The 21,935-nt window shown below is 31.7% G+C and overlaps 1 protein-coding gene across 1 annotated transcript; it reads right to left on the reverse strand.

Moving 5' to 3' along the window:
- Positions 1-19,924: 19,924 nt before the first annotated feature.
- On the reverse strand, positions 19,925-21,723 carry LOC107945725 (uncharacterized). Its single transcript, XM_016879824.2, has one exon. The coding sequence runs from the start codon at positions 21,373-21,375 to the stop codon at positions 20,176-20,178; it is 1,200 nt and encodes a 399-aa protein (XP_016735313.1). The 5' UTR covers positions 21,376-21,723; the 3' UTR covers positions 19,925-20,175.
- Positions 21,724-21,935: the final 212 nt, after the last annotated feature.

Consider the following 21,935-nt stretch of genomic DNA (forward strand, 5'->3'; position numbering starts at 1 on the left):
TTTTGATGTCTTGGTTAATGTTATAATGACATGTATAGGTGGACTTATGGTTGATGATTAGTTGAATGTTAGTTGATGAGTTTGGCATGTATATGTCATTTTGGGTGATGTAGCCTAGGTACATTTGGTGCCTTGTTGATATATGTTAATTTGATAATGTGTTATAGCATGTTTGAATGACCCAAGTGATATATGATGAATTGAACTCAACATGGTCAAGATATGGTATGCTTTGGAAAGGTTTTCAATAGATGAGCATGATTGAAGTATGGTTTATATACATGTTGATTGTTGGAACCACTTGGGTATGGTTAGATTTGTGTCATTTAGATGGCCTTGATGGTTGGAGTTGATATGGTGTTTAAATTTGTGTTTTGAATAACCAAATTGGTATGTTTGAATGTAATTTTGGCTTGTGGTCAATTATGGTATAACTTGGTATGGAATTAAACTATATATATATGGATGAGTTATGGTCAAATATGTATAAGTTAGACATATGTATATTTGGGATGCATGATAACTATATGATGGAAGTTCAAATGGTGGATAAAAATGTATATTATAAATGGCCTTTTGATATGTTTGAATGTGGTGAATTGGTATAATTATTATAGATGAAATGTATGGCTATTGGTGCTAGATGTAAAATGGCATATTTGTTACTTTTGGTGTGGAATTTGATAGGTAAACAAAGTGGTAAGTTATGACATAAGTTTAGTTATAAGTTAGTTGAACTTTTGGCCAATTTATGTATACGGATATACATGTTTAATGGTTGTGATTGAGGTGTCTTTTGGGCACATTGGTTGTATGCTTATGTACCTTAATTGGATAGCTTTTTATAGCTTGGTTTGGTGCACTTTGGAGTGCTTGATTATATGTGGAAAATTGGTTGTAGGTGGATGCATGTTTGGGGTGAGAAAATGGCTTGAAAGTAGCCTATTTTTCATCCACACGGGCAGAGACACGGGTGTGTGTGACACACGGCCAAGTGACACGGCCGTGTCTCCCCTGTAGCTTTCAAAGGGTTGCAAGTCAGGCTATTACATGACCTAGCACACGGCCTGGCACACGAGCGTGTGAGGCTATTTCAAAGGGTACATGGCCAAGCACACGGACATGTGGCTTGGCCATGTGACCCAAATCAGTGAGTTACATGGGCACGAACATGGCTTGGAACACGACCGTGTGTCCCTATTTCGAATGCCCACATGGCCTGAGACACAGGCGTGTGTCTCAGCCGTTGGAGTCACACGGCTTGGCCATATTGTCGTGGGACCCTTACAGTTTGAAAATTTTCATCCTTTCTCAAAAAATTCTAAATGCTTTTGATTTAGTCTGATTTGTTTCTAATGTGTTTTTAGGGCCTCAAGGGCTCATATAAGGGACAATATGTATGTTATTGATGGAATTTGCTGTCATTGATGTTGTGAAGTAAATGATTTATATTTTTTTATAGTTTTGTAATGTAAACTCTAGTAATGCTCTATAACACTATTCTAGCGACGGATACAGGTTAGGGGTGTTACAACAGGGGTTTGGTTGTAGTAGACATAATGTTAAGGTTAGTGACAATTTTGATGGTATTAATGTTTTAAAAGTTATTGGTGAAGGTCTAGAGGGTGTTAAAGATTGTAACAACCCGTTTTCAGTGGTGTCAAAAACAATGATTTTGGAACCACAATTTTGATGAATGAATAAATATTTTAATATTTATTTAAAGTCTATGGGATTATATTAGGATCGTACTAAAGTTTCGTTAAGAAATTTTGAAGATTAAATGGTTAATTAGGTAAAAAGGACTAAATTGTAAAGAGTGCAAAAGTGGATTTCTATTAGTTAAAAGGGATAAATTACTATGGAATGGAAATATAATGAACTTAGATGGTAATTATACCATAAATGTTGACAGTGGATGTTTATGGATAGGTTTTAATGAAATTTTAATAGATTTAAAAGGTTAATTTAGTATTTTGATAATTAAATTAAATGTTTAACAAAGAAAAGGAAAAAGGCTATCATCTTTCTCATTTGAAAATATCAAAAACAAAAACAGCCATTAAAGGAGAAGAAAGCTTCAGTTTTGGATTTTCTTCATGCATGTTATGTTTTTAAGCTTCGTTTTTATTAATTTTTATGTTTTTAAGCTCGTTTTAGCTTAATCTAGCTATCCTGAGGGTTAACTTGCAAAATTGTTAAAGTTTGAGAGACTTGCCATGAACGAGTTTGATTTGTTTCTAATGTTAATTGATCGGGTTGGAACACGGCTATTTTATGGCCTAGAACACGGGCTATCACACGGTCGTGTGTCACACACGACCTGGCTGCACGGTCGTGTGTCACTTTTTAAGTCTGGTGTATCAAGTTAGTATGTTACACAGCCTAGCACACAGCCAACGACACGGCCGTGTGACCCTACTCAATGAGTTACACGATTTGAGACATAGGCTGGAACACGGCCGTGTGTCCCTTTGTTTGATTGCTACACGGTCTGGGCTATGTCACACGGCCATGTGACCCCTATATTCAAATTTTGTAACTTTTTCCTAAACTTTCTGATTTGTTCCAAATTAGTTCTGAATTGTTTCTAATTTTATTTTATGGCCTTGAAAGTTCGATTTAAGGCCCTAATGTATATGTAAGCTAGGGTATTAATCAGTTTTAAATGATTATTGCTAAATATCATCTTTGAAATGTTTTGATATTAATTAATTGGATTTACATGGTAATGTTTCATAACCCTAATCTGGCAACGGAGATAGGTTAAGGGTGTTACAGAGATAGGTTAAAAGTTTTCGATGAAGGTTTATGGGGTGTTAGAGATGGTTTAAAAGCTACTGGTGAAGGTTTATAGGATGTTGGAGATGGTTTAGAAGTTGTTTATGAGGATTTATGTAACACCACAACCCGACCCATCTGCCGAATCTGAGTATGGAGCATCACAATGGAACGGGTTCACCTATTCTAAATTTATAGACTAAACTATTAGAAAACAAACTATATTAAATTAAAAATACATCTTACAAAAAAAAACTCATGTTTTCTAAAACCTAGATCTCACAAGGTTTATGTTTCCATACAAACTATTTGTTTATAAAATAACTTATAAAATTTAACTACGGACTATTTGTCCTATAATCCAGATTCTAGGGATGCTATCTGGCATCACTATTATTGATCCCGAGGCGTAGCCTCCAATGGTACCCATTCCTCTCTGCATGACTTAAACAGCTTGCAAACCCCGATCTCATCTGGCTTGGTCCCTCTTTTGAGTCCTTAATCAACCTCGCAAATCTTGCGAACATCATACAAACTCCTGTAAGTTGAAATAAACTTAGTGAGTTCCTTTACTGCCCACAATTAACCCTATCACACGAAGGTAACGAATGTAACATAATTGAACATAAATAAACTCCTTGCTTGTGTAAGATCTCATTTTCTCCCAATTTCTTGATAAATATGGTTAAATGAAAACCTAAATTTCTAGATCTGGAATTTGGGGGATTTTTAAAGATTTAATGGGTATTTTTTTTGTTTTTTTAATTGATCTTAAAAGTGGTTTCAAATCAACCCCAATTTGGCCACCGTAGGTGGTGGTGCGTGTGCCTATGAGCAATAAAAGGGGCTACTTTTCTTTATTTCCTTCCTATATTTTTCCAGCACTATCTTGAGTTCTTGAACCCTTCCTCATAGTCCTTTAAACATGTGTTAATTAGGGAAAATCGATCTTGATGAATCGGTAATTCAGATTTGACAATCCAGGAAGCGTAAGTGTGCTAATTGTAAACTAATGAATAGTTTCAGTTTAGATATTGGGAAAAGTTGTTAATTGATCAAATAAGAAATTTTTAATCATAAATTAGCTACTTAATTTTCAGTAATTAAATTTCTTAGGTGCCGACTTAAACGCCCCAAATTAGCAGAAAAGCCGAAAGATGTTCGCATGTACGATTCGTCTCAAACTGGTGTAAGAAATCTAACTAGTTTGGATTTGAAAAATAGTTGTAATTGTAACGATTGGATTGAACCCATAAGTGGGTGTTTAGGGGCTTTTTAAGAGGTGTATTGGTTGAGTTTTATACTAATTTTTACTTTAGGTTTGTTTCAAAATTTATTAGAGAAACTGTAATATTCGCTAGTGTGCTGCAAAAGAGCATAAAATAAGGTGTGGGTCCTAAAATCAATAACTTGATTGGTAATGATAATTATTATGATTTAATTGGTCATTTAGCTTGCTTATTTGGCTTGACTTAATAGCTAAGTAATTAAATTTGTGAGTGGTCGAATCAGGTAAGTTTTGAGTCCCAACTATTTGGCATGGTAGCAATGTTGTTATTTTGACTGAATGATTGGATGATTGGTTAATTTTATGTATGATTGATTTTATGTGTAGAATGTTTTGAATGAAAATAATACTTATGCATGATATATTCATACAAAGTGAATTTCTATGAAATGTTTGTAAGACCGTTATACATGCACATAGAAAAGTTGTAAATGTACAAGAAATTTTAATTTGTGAATGATGCCATCTTAATGGTAATTTAAAAGTTAGATTATTGATTCCATACTCTGAAAGTATTTGATAATTAAGGGTGTGTTGAACATGCCAATTAAATGTGAAAGTATTGAATTTTGGCTATGTATGAAATTGTGTAACAAATTGCATGTGCATTGGGGTGGGTAATTATTATGGTTGACGGAGGAGTTTTGTGGAGTACCAGCGACATATTAAGTCTTCATTTATATGTAGCTAGTGCACTGCACCTAGAGTACTGTCGCGTGTGAATATAATATGCGAATGTGCAAGTGTACATATTGAATCAAGTAATAAAAAAGTAAGTAAGGTCGTCTCCTCAGTGATCGGATAGGATTAATTTGGTTAAGCTATTACTATAAACTATATGAATCAGGTTGTTGCAAAACAAAATAACAATTTGTAGATGAATTTTGTAGATGAATAATCACATATGCAATATTAAAATCAAATAACTAACTTAAAATGTTGTGGCAAAGATATGGAGACAAAGTTGAGAGAATCTATGTTGTTGAATGGGAAGGTCGGGATTACTAAGATTCTTTCCTCATAATACAATAATGTCATGGCAAAATCTTAACCAATCTAATATTCAGATTAAATCTAAGGTAATCTGTTTCTTTCGAGAGTCAGACTTCAAGCTACCCTACCTAAGGCTTTTCATGTCTACAAGCCTTAAGAAGGATACCCTACCTAAGAAGGATTCAATAGGTTAGGCACAACCCATTACCAACAAAAAAAAACAAAAATTACTATCAAAAGATGGGGTTTCTTGAATTGAATCTAAATCTCTTACAAAAATGAGTTGAAGAGAACCCAAAACTTCAATTGCAAATCTCCCGTGGGTTTTCTTTTTCTTTTTATTTAAAGCCAAAACAAAAAGTGATGGAAAAAATGGGTTTTTTTTCAAAGGAAGAGAAATTGAAGGAAAGAAAATTGGATGCTTCTTTTGGTCTGATTTGATTTTTGCAGAGCTCATTGTGGATGAATGTTGTGTTTGAGGTCACTATTTGTTGGTTTGTCCTGCCATTCTTATTTGAGCATGGAGTTGTCATTCTTTGTTTGGTTTATTTCACCTAAGTATTAATAAAATTCATATTAAAAAAGAAAAAAAATTCAAGTTGAGATTTGAGATGAAGACGATGGAAAATAATAAAATGTTGTTTTTTTACAAATTCTAATTTAAAATTTGAAGAAGAAGATGGCATTTGGACTTTTGGGGGTTTTCAACCATTTAATTATTGTTTTTATATTATTTTGGTTAAAAATTAGTTTAGGTAAAATATATTTTAGTCATTTAAAATAGTATGTAACACTTATGACGTAGTAAATTGTATTATATGAAATTCAACGATTGGTCCACGTGTTAAAAAAATCATGTTAAATTTCCGTTAAAAATTTTAATCGGAGAAGATGAACGAAAAGTTGCTTGGGAAATGATGACGGGGTTGTTCTAGTTGTCATTTTCCTTAGGTAAAGAAAAAAGAAATTGATGAACAGAAAAGAAGAAAGAGCTCATCATAAATTAACAAGCTGAATATATCATAAAAATGTAAAGGTTTCTAGAATGGAGCAGCATTTATATTAATGTATATTAGACAAATATTTTACAATGATTATTAATAAGTATGGTTATACAAGTAAAGAATTTTAAATTTTGATGAGAATGTTAAGTAAATCTCGACTAGGGGTGTGCAAATCTCAAGTAAAACTGAATTAATTTGGTTAACTGATCAAATTCGATTAATCGGCTGGTTAACCAAATTAATTCAGACAGGGGTCGGTTAATAATTTTTTAGAAGTTCGGTTAATGGTTAATTCGAATCGAAATCAGTAGATTAACTGGATTACTCGAACTTAATAAATAATATTATTATATATAAGTATTCGATCGGGGTCGTCGGTTCAGTTAATTTTTTGAAAGTACAAATTAATTGATCGGTTAATTCGGTTAATTTTTATATGTTTTATACTTATTTTAACAAAAACTTAAAAAAAAACATATAAATTTCGATTAATTTAGTTAACCGACTAACTTAACCGAAAAAGTTCGATTCGCTTAATTTTTTTGCAAAAATTTTGGTTCGATTAACGGTTAAGGGTTTAAAAGGGTCGGTTAATGGTAGTTCACGTTAGTTAACCAATTGAACACCCCTACCAAATAGGGAACATAATAGGATCATAATACCATGGACACATAAAAAATTTAAACAGCTTTTCTCCTAAAGCAGAATGTGCGAGAAGGTAGAGAATCGCTATATAAGCGGTTATAAAAAGGGCTAACCATGCAAGAGTTTCTATTCCAAACATTTTAGACTTGAAACTAAGTAAAAAAAATTGAAAATGTTGAGAAATATGATGATGAGAGTTGAAGGAAGAAAGTACGGAGCTTGAAGGAAGAGTGAATAAAAGAGGGTGTTTGAAGGTTGAAAATGCTAATTGTTGTTATGGTTTTATATTACTAATCACCATATTTGCTCGTATTATTATAGTATCTACATTCAATTTTTTCGATAAGAGACTTTGTTGGAGGTGGCATTGCAAGTTATTGTGATCAATTTGAGACGTAATGAATTTGAAACATACATGTCCTTACTATAATACCATATTTCCCCAAAAAAGTGTAAACATTAGCAGGGAACAAATAACTAGAGGAGAATCAACTACCAAATAGGGAACATAAAAGGACCATAATACCAAGGCCTCATAAAAACTTTAAACAGCTTTTCTCCTAAATCAGAATGTGTGAAAATAGAGAATCACTGTATAAACGGTTATAAAAAGGGCTGACCATGCGAGTGTTTCTGTTCAAAAAACTTTAGAGTCGATAATAAGTAAACAATGAAAAAGATGAGAAATATGATGATGATACTTGAAGGAAGAAAGGACGAAGCTTGAAAGCTAAAGGTAGTCTTGTGATTTTTGTGTAACTTTCATAGGTGTAATTTTTAGATTCTTATGATTTTGTCTTATTTTAAATAAAAAAACAAAAAATAATATTAATGGGACTAAAACCACAATATAATCATTTTTTATATTGAAAATGCTAACTGTTGTTTTGGTTTTATATTACTAATCACCATATTTCCCTGTATTATTATAGTAATTGGATTCAATTTTTTCAATAAAAGACTTTGTTGGCGGTGGCATTGCAGGTTATTGTGACCAATTTGAGATGTAAAGAATTTGAGAAGTACATGTCTTTACTATAATACCATTTTTCCCCAAAACTGTGCAAACATTACAAGGGAACAAATAACCATAGTGAAGAATCAACTGCCAAATAAGGAACAAAATAGGACTAGAATACCCTGTGTAAACATTACAAGGGAACAAATAACCAAAGTGGAGAATCAACAGCCAAATAGGGAACAAAATAGGACCATAATACCATGGTCACATAAAGACTTTAAACAACTTTTCTCCTGAAATAGAATGTTTGAGAAGGTACAGAATCACTTTATAAGCAGTTATAAAAAGGGCTGACCATGCAAGAGTTTCTATTCCAAACATTTCAGAGTCAAAAATAAGTAAACAATGAAAAGGATAAGAAATATGATGATGAGAGGTTAAGGGAGAAAGTAGGGAGCTTGAAGGAGGAATGGAGAAATAATTGAATTTGAAGGCTGAAAGAAGAAAGAAGGGAGCATAAAGACTAAAGGCAGTCTTGTGGTTTTTGTGTAATTTTCGTACGTGTAATTTTTAGATTTTTATGATTTTGTCTTATTCAACAAAAAATCATATTAGTGGGACTAAAACCACAATATAACTATTTTTTATATTAAAAATTTTAACTCTTGTTATGGTTTTATAGTACTAATTATCATATTTGCTCCTATTATTATAGTATTTGGATTCAACTTTTTCGATAAGAGAAATTGTTGGAGGTGGGATTGTGGGTTATTGTGATCAATTCGAGACGGAATAAATTTGAGACGTACTTGTCTTTGTTATAATACCATATTTCCCCCAAAAACATGTAAATATTAGCAGGGAACAAATAACCAAAGAGAAGAATCAACTTCCAAATAGGGAACATAATAGGACCATAAAACCATGGCCTCATGACTTTAAAAAGATTTTCTTCTAAATTAGAATGTGCAAGAAGCTAGAGAATCACTGTATAAGCGGTTATAAAAAGGGCTGACCATGCAAAAGTTTCTATTTCAAACATTTTAAAGTAAAAAAAAAGTAAACAATGAAAAGGATGAGCAATATGATGATGAGAGTTGAGGGAAAAAAGGATAGAGCTTGAAGGTTATAGGCAATCTTGTGATTTTTTTGTAATTTTCATAGGTGTAATTTTCAGATTCTTATGATTTTGTCTTATTTAAAATAAAAATTAAAAATTATATTAGTGGGACTAAAACAACAACATAACCATTTTTTATATTGAAAATGCTAACTGTTGTTATGGTTTTATATTACTAATCACCATATTTGATCGTATTATTATAGTATTTGGATCCAATTTTTTCGATAAGAGACTTTTTTGAGGTGGCATTGCAAGTTATTGTGATCAATTTGAGACGTACATGTCTTTACTATAATACCATATTTTTTCAAAAACTTGTAAACATTAGCAGGGAATAAATAACAAGAGAGGGGAATCAATTGCCAAATAGGGAACATAATAGGATCATAATGCCATGGACTCATAAAGACTTTAAACAACTTTTCTCCTAAAGCAGAATGTATGGGAAGGTACAAAATTGTTATATAAGCGGTAATAGAAAGGGCTGACCATGCAAGAGTTTATATTCCAAACATTATAGAGTCCAAAATAAGTAAACAATGAAAAGGATGAGAAATTTGATGATGAGAGTTGAAGGAGTAAAACAGGGAGCTTGAAGGAAGAGTGTAGAAATGATGGAGTATGAAGGATGAAAGAAGAAAGGAGGGAACTTGAAGGCTAAAGGCAGTCTTGTGATTTTTATGTAATTTTCATTGGTGTAATTTTCAAATTTTTATAATTTTGTCTTATTTTAACTAAAAATGAAAAATTATATTAGAGGGACTAAAATGACAATACATCCATTTTTTATATTGAAAATGCTAACTGTTGTTATGGTTTTATATTACTAATCACCATATTTGCTCGTATTATTATAGTATTTGGATTCAATTTTTTCGATAAGAGACTTTGTTGGAGCTAGTATTGCATGTATTTATGACCAATTTGAGACGTAATGAATTTAAGACGTACTTGTCTTTGCTGTAATATTATATTTCCCCAAAAACGTGTAAACATTACAAGGGAATAAATAACCAAATAGGAGAATCAACTACCAAATAAGGAATATAATAGGATCATAATACCATGAACTCATAAAGACTTTAAACATCTTTTCTCCTAAAGCAGAATGTGCGAGACAATAGAGAATCGCTGTGTAAGTGGTTTTAAAAAGGGCTGACCATGCAAGAGTTTCTATTCTAAACATTTTAGAGTCAAAAATAAGTAAACAATGAAAACGATGACAAATACGATGATGAGAGGTTAAGGAAGAAATTAGGGAGCTTTAAGGAAGAGTGAAGAAATGAGGGAGTTTGAAGGTTGGAAGAAGAAAGAAGGGAGCCTGAAGGCTAAAGGCAGTCTTGTGATTTTTGTGTAATTTTCATAGGTGTAATTTTCAGATTATTGCTATTTTGTCTTATTTAAAAAAAAGAAAAATTATATTAGCGAGAGTAAAACCACAATCTAACCATTTTTTATATTGAAAATGTTAATTGTTGTTATGGTTTTATATTACTAATCACCATATTTGCTCGTATTATTATAGTATTTATCTTCAATTTTTTCAATAAGAGACTTTGTTGGAGATGGCATTACAGGTTATTGTTATCAATTTTAGATGTACTGAATTTGAGACGTACATCTCTTTACTATAATCCCATATTTCCCGAAAACCGTGTAAACATTAGCAGGGAACAAATAACCAAAGGAGAATCAACTACCAAATAAAGAACATAAAAGGACTATAATACCATGGACTCATAAAGACTTTAAACAGCTTTTCTCCTAAAATAGAATGTGCGAGAAGGTAGAGAATAACTACATAAGCGGTTAGAAAAAGGGCTGACAATGTGAGAGTTTGCATTCAAAACATTTTAGAGGTGAAAATAAGTAAGTAATGAAAAAGATAAGAGATATGATGATGTGAATTGAAAGAAGAAAGGAGGGAGCCTGAAGGCTAAAGGTAGCCTAGAGATTTTTTGTTTAATTTTCGTAGGTGTAATTTTAGAATTCTTATGATTTTATCTTATTTTAAACAAAAAGTAAAAATAATATTAGACAGACTAAAACCACAATATAACCATTCTTTCTATTCCAAATGCTAAATGTTGTTTTGGTTTTATATTATTGAGAACCATATTTGCTCATATTATTATAGCACTTGGATCTAGCTTTTTCGATAAGAGACATTGTTGGAGGTGGCATTCCAGGTTATTGTGACCAATTTGAGACGTAATGAATTTGAGAAGTACATGTCTTTACTATAATACAATATTTCCCCAAAACATGTAAACATTACAAGGGAACAAATAACCAGAGTGGAGAATCAAATGCAAACAGGGAACAGAATAGGACCATAATACCATAGACTCATAACGACTTTAAACAACTTTTCTCTTGAAGCAGAATGTGTGAGACGGTAGAGAATCGCTTTATAAGCGGTTATGAAAGGGGCTGACCATGTAAGAGTTTCTATTCCAAACATTTTAGAGTCGAAAATAAGTAAACAATAAAAATGATAAGAAATATGATGATGAGAGGTTAAGGGAGAAAGTAGGGAGCTTGAAGGAGGAGTAAAGAAAGGAGGGAGTTTGAAGGTTGAAAGAAGAAAGGAGGGAACATGAAGACTAAAGGCAGTCTTGTGATTTTTGTGTGATTTTCCTAGGTGTAATTTTCAAATTCTTGTGATTTTGTCTTATTCTAGAAAAAAAAAGAAAAATTATATTAGTGGGACTGAAACCACAATAAGATTGTTTTTTATATTAAAAATTCTAATTGTTGTTATGGTTTTATATTACTAATGACCATACTTGCTCTTATTATTATAGTATTTGGATTCAATTTTTTTCGATAAGAGACATTGTTGGAGGTGGCGTTGCAAGTTATGGTGACTAATTTGAGACGTAATGAATTTGAGACGTACATGTCTTTACTATAATACCATATTTCTCCAAAAACATGTAAATATTAACAGGGAACAAATAACCAAAGGGGAGAATCAACTGCCAAATAGGGTACATAATAGGACCATAAAACCATGGACTTATAATGCTTTAAAAAGCTTTTCTCCTCAATCAGAATGTAGAAGAAGTGTGAGAATCACTGTATAAGCAGTTATAAAAAGGGTTGACCATGCAAAAGTTTCTATTCCAAACATTTTAGAGTCTAAAATAATTAAGCAATGAAAAGGATGAGAAATATGATGATGAGAGTTGAGGGAAAAAAGGAGGGAGCTTAAAGGTTTAAGGTAGTCATGTGATTTTTGTGTAATTTTCATAGGGGTACTTTTCAGATTCTTATGATTTTGTCTTCTTTTAAATAAAAAAGAAAAATTATATTAGTGGGACTAAAACGACAATATAACCATTTTTTATATTCAAAATGCTAGCTGTTGTTATGGTTTTATATTACTAATCACCATATTTGATCATATTATTATAGTATTTGGATCCAATTTTTTCGATAGGAGACTTTTTTGGAGGTGGCATTGCATGTTATTGTGATCAATTTAAGATGTAATGAATTTGAGACGTACATGTTTTTACTATAATACCATATTTCCCCAGAAACATGTAAACATTAGCAGGAAACAAATAACCAAATAGGGGAATCAACTGTCAAATAGGGGACATAATAGGACTATAATACCATGGACTCATACAGACTTTAAACAACTTTTCTCCTAAAGCAGACTGTGCGAGAAGGCACAAAATCGTTATATAAGCGGTTATAAAAAGGGCTAACCATACAAGAGTTTCTACTCCAAATATTTTAGAGTCGAAAATAAGTAAACAATGACAAGGCTGAGAAATTTGATGATGAGAGTTGAAGGAATAAAGTAGGGAGCTTGAAGGAAGTGTGAAGAAATGGAGTATGAAGGATGAAAGAAGAAAGGAGGGAGCCTGAAGGCTAAAGGTAGTCTTATGATTTTTGTGTAATTTTTGTAGGTGTAATTTTAAGATTCTTGTCATTTTGTCTTATTCTAAAAAGAAGAAGAAAATTCATATTAGAGGACTAAAAGCACAATCTAACCATTTTTTATATTGAAAATAGTAATCGTTGTTATGGTTTTATATTACTAATCATATTTGCTCGTATTCTTATAGTATTTATATTCAGTTTTTTCGATAAGAGAGTTTGTTGGAGGTGGCATTACAGGTTATTGTGATCAATTTGAAACGTAATGAATTTGAGACGTACATGTCTTTACTATAATACCATATTTCCCCAAAAACGTGTAAACAATAGCAAGGAACAAATAACCAAGGGAGAATCAATTACCAAACAGGTAACATAAAAGGACTATAATACCATGGACTCATAAAGACTTTAAATAACTTTTCTCCTATATCACAATGTGCAAGAAGGTAAAGAATCACTTATACAACGATTATAAAAAGGGTTGACAATGCAAGAGTTTGTATTCACAACATTTTAGAGTAAAAAATAAGTAAATAATGAAAAAGATGAGATATATGATGATGTGAGTTGAATGAAGAAATGAGGGAGCTTGGAGGCTATAGGTAGCCTTGTGATTTTTGTTTAATTTTCGTAGGTGTAATTTTCAGATTCTTATGAATTTATCTTATTTTAAATAAAAAAGAAAAATAATAATAGTGGGACTAAAACCACAATATAACAATTTTTTCTATTCAAAATGCTAACTGTTGTTTTGGTTTTATATTACTAATGACCATATTTTCCTGTATTATTATAGTAATTAGTTTCAGCTTTTTCGATAAGAAACTTTGTTAGAGGTGGCATTGCAGGTTATTGTGACCAGTTTGAGACATAATGAATTTGAGAAGTACATGTCTTTACTATAAGACAGTATTTCCCCAAAAGCGTGTAAACATTACAAGGGAACAAATAACCAGGGTGGAGAACCAACTGCTAAATAGGGAACAGAGTAGGACCATAATACCATGGACTCATAAAGACTCTAAACAAGTTTTCTCCTGAAGCAGAATGTGCGAGACGGTAGAGAATCGCTTTATAAGCGGTTATAAAAAAGGCTGACCATGTAAGAGTTTCTATTCCATACATTTTAGAGTTGAAAATAAGTAAACATTGAAAAGGATAAGAAATATGACGATGAGAGGTTAAAGGAGAAAGTAGGGAGCTTGAAGGAGGAGTGAAGAAATGAGGGAACATGAAGACTAAAGTCAGTCTTGTGATTTTTGTGTAATTTTCGTAGGTGTAATTTTCAGATTCTTGTGATTTTGTCTTATTTAAAAAAAAAGAAAATTTATATTAGTAGGACTAAAACCACAATAAAACTATTTTTTATATTAAAAATTCTAATTATTGTTATGGTTTTATATTACTAATTATCATATTTTCTTGTATTATTATAGTATTTGGAATCAATTTTTTTTATAAGAGACATTGTTGGAGGTGGCATTGCATGTTATGGTGATCAATTTGAGACGTACATGTCTTTACTATAATACCATATTTCTCCTAAATCAGAATGTGCAAAAAGTGTGAGAATCACTGTATAAGCGGTTATAAAAAGGTCTGACCATGCAAAAGCTTCAATTCCAAACATTTTAGAGTCTAAAAGAAGTAAACAATGAGAAGGAAGGGAAATATGATGATGAGAGTTGAAGGAAAAAAGAAGGGAGCTTGAAGGTTAAAGGCAATCATGTGATTTTTTGTAATTTTCATAGGTGTAATTTTCAGATTCTTATGATTTTGTCTTATTTTAAATAAAAAGGAAAAATTATATTAGTGGGACTAAAACGACAATATAACCATTTTTTATATTTAAAATGCTAACTGTTTTATGGTTTTATATTACTGATCACCATATTTGATCGTATTATTATAGTATTTGGATCCAATTTTTCCGATAAGAGACTTTTTTGAAGGTGGCGTTGTAGGTTATTGTGATCAATTTGAGATGTAATGAATTTGAGACGTACATGTCATTACTATAATACCATATTTCCCCAAAAAATTGTAAACATTAGCTGGGAACAAATAACCAAAGAGGAGAATCAACTGCCAAATAGGGAACATAATAGGACCACAATACCATGGACTCATAAAGACTTTAAACAACTTTTCTCCTAGATCAGAATGTGCAAAAAGTTAAAAAATTGATGTATAAACGGTTATAAAAAGGGCTGACCATGCAAGAGTTTCAATTCCAAACTTTTTAGAGTCAGAAATAAGTAAAAGATGAAAAGGATGAGAAATATGATGATGAGAGTTGAAGGAAGAATGGAGAGAGCTTTAAGGCTGAAAGCAGTCTTGTGATTTTTGTGTAATTTTCATAGGTGTAATTTTCAGATTCTTATGATTTTGTCTTATTTTAAATAAAAAAGAAAATTTTTATTAGTGGGACTAAAACGACAATATAACCATTTTTTATATTTAAAATGCTAACTGTTGTTATGGTTTTATATTACTAATCACCATATTTGATCGTACTATTATAGTATTTGGATCCAATTTTTCTGATAAGAGACTTTTTTGGAGGTGACATTGTAGGTTATTGTGATGAATTTGAGATGTAATGAATTTGAGACGTATATATCTTTACTATAATACCATATTTTCTCAAAAACGTGTAAACATTAGCAGGGAACAAATAACAAGAGATGACAATCAACTGCCAAATAGGGAACATAATAGGACCATAATACCATGGACTCATAATGACTTTAAAAGGTTTTTCTCCTAAATTAGAATGTGCAAGAAGGTAGAGAATTGTAGTATAAGTGGCTATAAAAAGGGCTGACAATGCAAGAGTTTCTATTCAAAACATTTTAGAGTCGAAAATAAGTAAACAATGAAAAGGATGAGAAATATGATGATGAGATTTGAAGGAAGAAAGAAGGGAGCTTGAAGGCTAAGTGTAGTCTTGTTATTTTTGTGTAATTTTCATAGGTGTAATTTTTAGATTATTATGATTTTGTCTTATTTTAAATAAACAAGAAAAATTATATTAGTGGGACTAAAACGACAATATAACCATTTTTTATATTTAAAATGCTAACTGTTGTTATTGTTTTATATTACTAATCACCATATTTGATCGTATTATTATAGTATTTGGATCCAATTTTTCTGATAAGAGACTTTTTTGGAGGTGACATTGTAGGTTATTGTGATGAATTTGAGATGTAATGAATTTGAGACGTATATGTCTTTACTATAATACCATATTTTCTCAAAAATGTGTAAACATTAGCAGGGAACAAATAACAAGAGATGAGAATCAACTGCCAAATAGGGAACATAATAGGACCATAATACCATGGACTCATAATGACTTTAAACAATTTTTCTCCTAAAGCAGAATGTGCGAGAAGGTACAAAATCACTATATAAGCAGATATAAAAAGGGCTAACCATGCAATCGTTTTTATTCCAAACATTTTAGAGTCGAAAACAAGTAAACAATGAAAAGGATAAGAAATATGATGATGGGAGGTTAAGGGAGAAAGTAGGGAGCTTAAAGGAGAAGTGAAGAAATGAGGGAGTTCGAAGGTTGAAAGAAGAAAGAAGGGAGCATGAAGGCTAAAGGCAATCTTGTGATTTTTGTGTAATTTTCGTAGGTGTAAATTTACGGTTCTTCTGATTTTGTCTTATTCTAAATAAAAAAGAAAAATTATATTTGTGGGACTAAAACAACAATATAACCATTTTTTATATTGAAAATGCTTACTGTTGAAATGGTTTTATATTACTAATCACTATATTTGTTCGTATTATTATAGTATTTGGATTCAATTTTTTCGAAGAGAGACTTTGTTGGAGGTGGCATTGTAGGTTTTTGTGGTCAATTTGAGACGTCATGAATTTGAGACATACATGTATTTATTATAAAACCATATTTCTGCAAAAACGTGTAAACATTAGTTGGGAATATTCCCCAAAAATGTGTAAACATTAGCTAGGAACAAATAACTAGAGAGGAGAATCAACTGACAAATAGTAGAGGTGTGTAAATTTTGGGTAAAGCCGAATTAATTAGGTCGGGGTAGGTTAATAATTTTTTGGAAGTTCGGTTAATAGGAAATATGATGATGAGAGATTAAGGGAGAAAGTAGGGAGCTTAAAGGAGGAGTGAAGAAAGGAAGGAGTTTGAAGGTTGAAAGAAGAAAGAAGGGAGCATGAAGGCTAAAGACAGTCTTGTGATTTTTGTGTAATTTTCGTAGGTGTAAATTTACAGTTCTTCTGATTTCGTCTCATTCTAAATAAAAAAGAAAAATTATATTTGTGGGACTAAAACAACAATATAACCATTTTTTATATTTAAAATGCTTACTGTTGAAATTGTTTTATATTACTAATCACTATATTTGTTCGTATTATTATAGTATTTGGATTCAATTTTTTCGAAGAGAGACTTTGTTGGAGGTGGCATTGTAGGTTTTTGTGGTCAATTTGAGACGTCATGAATTTGAGACGTACATGTATTTACTATGAAACCATATTTCTGTAAAAAAACGTGTAAACATTAGTTGGGAACATTCCCCAAAAACGTGTAAACATTAGCTAGGAACAAATAACTAGAGAGGGGTCAGTTAATAATTTTTTGGAAGTTCGGTTAACAGTTAATTCGGTTCGAAATTGGTTGGTTAACCGAATTAACCGAACTTAATAAATAATATTATAATATATAAGTTTTTAGTCAGGGTTGGTCGATTTAGTTAATTTTTTGGAAGTATAAATTAATTAGTCTGTTAATTCGGTTAATTTTTATATGTTTTATACTTGTTTTAACCAAAAATAATAAAAATATATATAAATTTCGATTAATTCGGTTACCCGACCGAATTAACCGAAAAAGTTTGGTTCGGTTACTTTTTTTTTGAAAAAATTTCAATTCAGTTAACAGTTAAAAATTTAAAAGGGTCAGTTAATGGTAGTTCGAATTGATTAACCGATTGAACACCCATTATCTTATTCTTCTATAAATATCATCCCACTGTTTTGTATTTGAAGCTATCTTATTCTACCATAAATGTTTTGTTGCTTTAACATGCAACTATTGATTTGCTACATTATGAGTTACAAAGAAATGTATGAAGGTGGATTGAAGATCATAAAGAAATTGGTAGAGAAGCTTGAGATTAACAAGAGCATCGTGAAAAAAAATTCTAGAAGAATGTATTGATTCGGCTATCAAGCTTGCCAAAAAGAAAAAGCTTTAAGCTTAAAAAAGTTAATGCAAAAGTCATAAATTTAATGTTTGTTTGTTTTAATTTTCATTTTTTTTTGGTGAATGTTTCAATTTGAATGAATTTTTTTTTATACAACTTCAATTCACCCGGTTCATTTTCTAGATATATTTCATCCAGACCAATATTATTAATATTAATCTATTTTTTTCCCTTTATTTGAATGGTTTTCCCAATTTATTAAGGGGGAAAAAATAAATGTATAAGGACTAGTTTTAACAAATGAACACATAAAAAAATTACATTAAAAGAAATGAAGAAGAGAGGAAATAAGAGAAAGAAGCAGAAGAGAATAGAAAAAAAAAAGAAAAAAAATTAAAATAACATAAAAGAAAAAATTAAATTGCTCAAAATAAAAAAATTTATAAGAACCAATTGTAAAATTTAACCTAAAATTTTCATTTGGAATGATGATTTAACGTGTCATGTCAGCATACCCTTACACCGTTAACGGCAATTAATGGCTCAATGACTAAAATATTATAACATGATAACATAAATGACAAAACGTAATATTTCAAATATAAATAACTAAAATAAACCTGAAATAGTTAGTAATATAAGATAAGTTTAAATCTATATGCCTAGCCTCTACTCTTTTATTTCAATAAATTACAAGTTTGATATAACTATCATATTTATGGTTTGCTTCATTATATGATTTCCTGGGATATAAATGGGTATTAAAATCAGAAGTACACAAATGATTAGAATTAATGCAACAACTTGAAGCTTTGTTTAATTCCAAATTAAAACATCAGTAGGATAGTAAATAATAAAATTACAGATATCATTGATAAATAGTTATAATTAGTAAATAAAATAAACACGTGGCATATATATTTCTCAAAGGGGTCTCAGAATTCATCACATTATTTAAATAAATTTCTGGTAAAACGCGAATCGAGGCTGGTATTAAAATTGTTTCGGCTTTGTTGAGAGTGGGGTTAGTGCAAGTTGAAAGGCTCACAGGCCTCGTTGTTTTGTCTCTTAAAAGCCGAACGGTGGAAAGGTTTTGGTGTCAGTTTTTTAAAACAAAAAACTGGAAATATATCTTTTTTATTTCTCTAATTTCAAGAAATTGCATTCTAAGATATCAAAGCATGATAAAGAAAATGTACAAAATTTTTTATCAGAGTAATAATATTTTGGCTTAATATAATATTTATACCTAAATTTGAGGTACACATTTTTTTTAAATTAGTACTTAAATTTATTTTTTTAATTTAGTATTTAATTTTTTTAATTTGGTATTTATCAAACGTTTTACAAATTACTCTAATATACTAATAATATTATTTTATTAATTGAAAATATTAATTTCTTTTAATTTGGAGTTTTAAATTTTTTTCTTATTCTTTTAATACTGACAATATTTTTGTAGCATAACCAAAAAAAATACCACTAATGTTTTGCATAATTTTTATAACATTTAATAAGTTTAGGTACCAAATTAAACCTAAAAAAGCTTAGGTATAAAATTAAGAAAAAGAGACAAATTTAGGTACCAAATGTAATATTAAAGCTAATATTTTCAATGTAATAAGTATATATAATAGTTAAATGTATCTCTTTATTAGTGTCTTAAAAGGAGAGATCTTTATCGAAAGTCCAGATTTGTGCAGTGCCTGCCTTCTGAAAAATAAGGTGAGGCTTCCTTTATGTTTTTTCAGTTTCAAAAATATGAAATTGCACTCTGAGAACATCTTATAATATTCCAACAAGTGGAAATATGAATTGGGAATATTTAGTTAAAATTGAAAATAATAGTTGGAGTAATAATAATAAAATATAATAAACACACGTGCACCGGCCTAGACCCAGCTCACTAACAAAACAATTTTTTTCTAATTACAAAATTAATATTTTAACTGCAATCCCCAAATAAAGAGAACATGATATGCAGAATATTTAAAGAGTTCAAAAGACCACTTTTACTTCACAACACAAACATAAAATGAAAATGACTGTTTTTATTATTATTAATTATTTATATATTATGAACAACAATGTCATTTTTAAAACTTTTTTTCTTTTTTTTTTGCGCTCCGTTTCATGGTACAACGCGTTAGCCCCCATATATTTTACTCTCTTTTGTTTTTCTCAACTCCAGACCCCGAGACCCTCAATCTTTTTCAAAATACAAATTAGAGTTTTTTTTTCCTTCAAGTAAAAAGGGAGAAAAAAGTTTTCTGGAAGCTGTATCATGAACCCGTAACCGATTCAGCAAGTTTCCCGATTTTTTCAACCAGCGCCGGGGATAATTTCTTGGCAGGTTTCTTTTCCTTCTCCGGTCGAAAATCGAACCCTAACGCATCCGAAACTTCTTCGGAGCTCCACCCCGCTTTTCGAAGTGTATCTGAGAACCGATCCGCTTTTAAAAGAAGCGCATCCAGAACCGCTTGATTATCCAATAAAACCATCTCTCCTTCGAAGAACCCAGATGCTGACACGTGTGCGATCTCCGTTATGTCGGACTCCCCCCACCCGCCTTCTCGTAGAACTGATCCGATTTGCTCCATGTATTCGTCGACCCATTTTGGAACTTGGGTCTTCCGCATCTCAAAGTATCTATCAGGCGACGAATTCGACGATGATGACGACGAGTTTCGCCGGCGCCGATCAACTGCCGCGTCACTCCAGAACTCCACCCATCTAGGTGTTCTTGTCCCGCTTACCAAACCCGCATCCATACTCCGCCTGGAGAAATTAGTGGAGGAGCCGGCTGATTTTTCACTAACCGATCTCTGTTTTTTCAACAACTCCGGATTGGATACGGAGCTCGTAAACAGAGATTCTCTCTCGAAAAAATCGGATATATCAAATCCGCAACAAAAAACACGGGTCTCATCGATGAAGAAAATCGGGTTACCCGCTAAAGACGGGTTACAGGGAATATAGCAGTGGTTGAAAATGGGGATCAAAAGGGGAGCTCTCTTTAGCGCATTCCTTGCAACTCGTAATGCTTTTTCCGGTTCAGACGGTCTGGGGCCCCAATATTTGGACCACAAAGTGTTACGCGCTATCTGAAAGGAAATTGCAGCAATGGGAAGATCAAGCGAGGCCCGGAGATGGAGTCTAGCTCCAGCAGACCGCCAATCGGGAAAACCTGGACCCACAGGTAAACCGGCTGATAATATGGCTCGGAGGTCAGGTGGGAAAACGAAACCAAACTCGGCTTCCGCTCGGGCGAACTCGGCATCCGACAAACCCGGCTGGACTTGAAAACCCGAATTCCTTAAATGGGTTATAACTTTGTCAGCTAAAGAAGAGAAAGACTGAAGACCGTTGCGTACAGGAAGGGATGCCGGAGTTGAAGGAGCGGAAGCGCGAGCAGAGAGACGGCGTAGGCCTGCTATATGGCCCGGATTCAGACCGGACATCCTCCGGTCCACGTCGACCATTGCTGCTCTAATAACTGACGTCGCCTTCTAATTCCCACCGGGAATTAAAAAAATCTCCGTCGGAAAAGAAATCCGCTACGACTTACTTTTTGTCAGTGAAAACGGAGAGAACTAAAGTGGGGAGAGCTCAATCTATTGGGGGGAGAGACCTCTAACTTCTAAGAAGTCAAGAAACGGTGCGTATTTATAGCTGTTTCGAGATATTGGTAATATTTTATTTAAATATTTTGTTTTTCTTAATTTTACTTTCCGTAATTAACCTTTGAAGTTTTTTGACAAGGATTTTTGATAATGACTAAACTAAGGTAAAAAAGTGAAGGACTTTTTGTCTGAATCCAATTCCACATCTAATCTTAAGCAACGGCTCTTTTTTTTATTTTATACGCGGTCTCTTTAAAAATAATATTCCGAAATTAAAATTGTGAATATTTATACCAATATAAAATTTAAAAATAAAATTTATTTATTTATTTTTATAATTTCCCAACTAAATTGATATTCAGGTTTAAATAGCATTACAAAATATATAATTGAACATTATTATGCAGTATTATTACAAG

Source organism: Gossypium hirsutum, chromosome D12 (genome assembly GCF_007990345.1).
Source record: "Gossypium hirsutum isolate 1008001.06 chromosome D12, Gossypium_hirsutum_v2.1, whole genome shotgun sequence".
Classification (NCBI taxonomy): domain Eukaryota; kingdom Viridiplantae; phylum Streptophyta; class Magnoliopsida; order Malvales; family Malvaceae; genus Gossypium; species Gossypium hirsutum.

What these genes read in the sequence shown, in the direction of transcription:
- LOC107945725 (XM_016879824.2), bottom strand. Translation starts at nt 21,375, where the DNA reads ATGGTCGACGTGGACCGGAGGATGTCCGGTCTGAATCCGGGCCATATA.